General features: G+C 25.5%; 1 protein-coding gene across 3 annotated transcripts in view; it reads left to right on the forward strand.

The window, feature by feature from the left end:
- The first annotated feature begins 859 nt into the window (after positions 1–859).
- The window catches only part of LOC108574016 (heterogeneous nuclear ribonucleoprotein A1, A2/B1 homolog), an 8,707-nt gene continuing 8,046 nt past the window's right edge, over positions 860–1,520 (forward strand). For all 3 annotated transcript variants that reach the window (XM_017936514.1, XM_017936516.1, XM_017936515.1), the window contains exon 1: positions 860–965. In XM_017936514.1, the coding sequence (XP_017792003.1) occupies positions 945–965 (21 nt within the window). In that variant the 5' untranslated portion in view covers positions 860–944. The remainder of the gene's footprint in view (positions 966–1,520) is intronic.

A 1,520-nucleotide genomic window follows, 5' to 3' on the forward strand; every position in this document is an offset into this window, starting at 1 on the left:
TCTACTACTGCTAAAAAGAAATACTACTATTGCTTAGGATTTTTTATAACCTATCCTACTTAAGGTTTTTATAATCTAGTTAAAACAAATATTTGCTTGAAATACATATGATTTCGTTGTGTATTTAAATTTTTTAATAGATAAAATACACAATTTGGTAATTTTCAAAATTTTATGATAAATGTAGTAAATTTTTATTACTATCATGATAATTTGCAAAGCTGATACATTGACAATGTTAATTTTTTGGCATATTTCAATTTAGTAATGAAGATAATGCTACACTTTTTATTCCTAGAGTTTAAATATAATTCCATTACATAGTTTAAATTTCATTCTAAATACTACGTTTTAGTTTGTACTTGAAATAAATATGAAAAAAGTCAATATTACTGTACCAGTGTTCATATATAGTTTGATTTCGTGACGTTTAACATTTCCGGCGCTGTATGAAGGATATTTACGTAATTATATTTTGTGATAAAAGAATGCATCTGTAAAAGAGGATGTGTATTATCTATATACATACATAAGTGTATATAATGTAATTGTATAACATAAAGCAATCATTTTATTAATATATAACGCTTATCGTTTATGTAGGAGAATGTATGGAACAAAGCATCAAAGAAATTGTTTCTTTATAAATAATTAAAATGTATTAAAAAACATACAATCTGATACATAATTTTTTTCTAGATAATATTTAATCGTAATACTTTTTAGAATTGTGGAGTAAACGATAAATTAATAAACAATGTAAGATCTGCGCATGTCCAAAACATTCATATGGCCGTTTGCGCATTTGGGGTTCACATAAGCATTTCAAAGGAGTAGTAATCGATTGAGCGACGTACGCGATCTCCATTGCTTGCACACAAGTTTAGTGAAGTTCTTTATATTCGGTATAGTGAAGGGTATTTGACCCTTAGGAAATATTAAAAATGGTCAAAATGGAACACGATGTAAGTAAAAGTTTAAATTAATATATGTGTGCCTCAAAAAGAATTCGTATACACGTAAAAGCAAAATATATGAAGGTAAAAATATACCTAATCTGAATTAGTTCCTCACTTTGCTATACTTGTACGTATGTACGCCGCAAAATGTATAATGATTTCACCTATTAACAAGATTTTGTTTAAGTTGTTTTATTTTTACTTCATATTTTATATACACAGTTCTTATTCTTCTTAACAAAAATGTAAAGAAATATAACTTGAAACGCATTTTATACGATTTGTTAGTAAGATGATACTGTTAATACAGATAATTAGAAAAATATAAATAATTTTAGTATAAAATATTGGAAATTATAAGTGAAAAATAATTACATAAAATTACAAGTTTAGTATGTATTTTCGTGTAACAATATATGACACGAAAATCCATATTCCCATTGTTCTTTTATGGCATGGTATGTCCTGACGCTACGCCATTTGAGAATTTCTGATAAAATATTTACTTTAATTGTATGAAGTATATTGTAATATAATTGAGTAAAATTATTGCAATATATA

This window comes from Habropoda laboriosa, unplaced genomic scaffold (assembly GCF_001263275.1).
Source record: "Habropoda laboriosa isolate 0110345459 unplaced genomic scaffold, ASM126327v1 scaffold200, whole genome shotgun sequence".
NCBI classification, from domain to species: Eukaryota; Metazoa; Arthropoda; class Insecta; order Hymenoptera; family Apidae; genus Habropoda; species Habropoda laboriosa.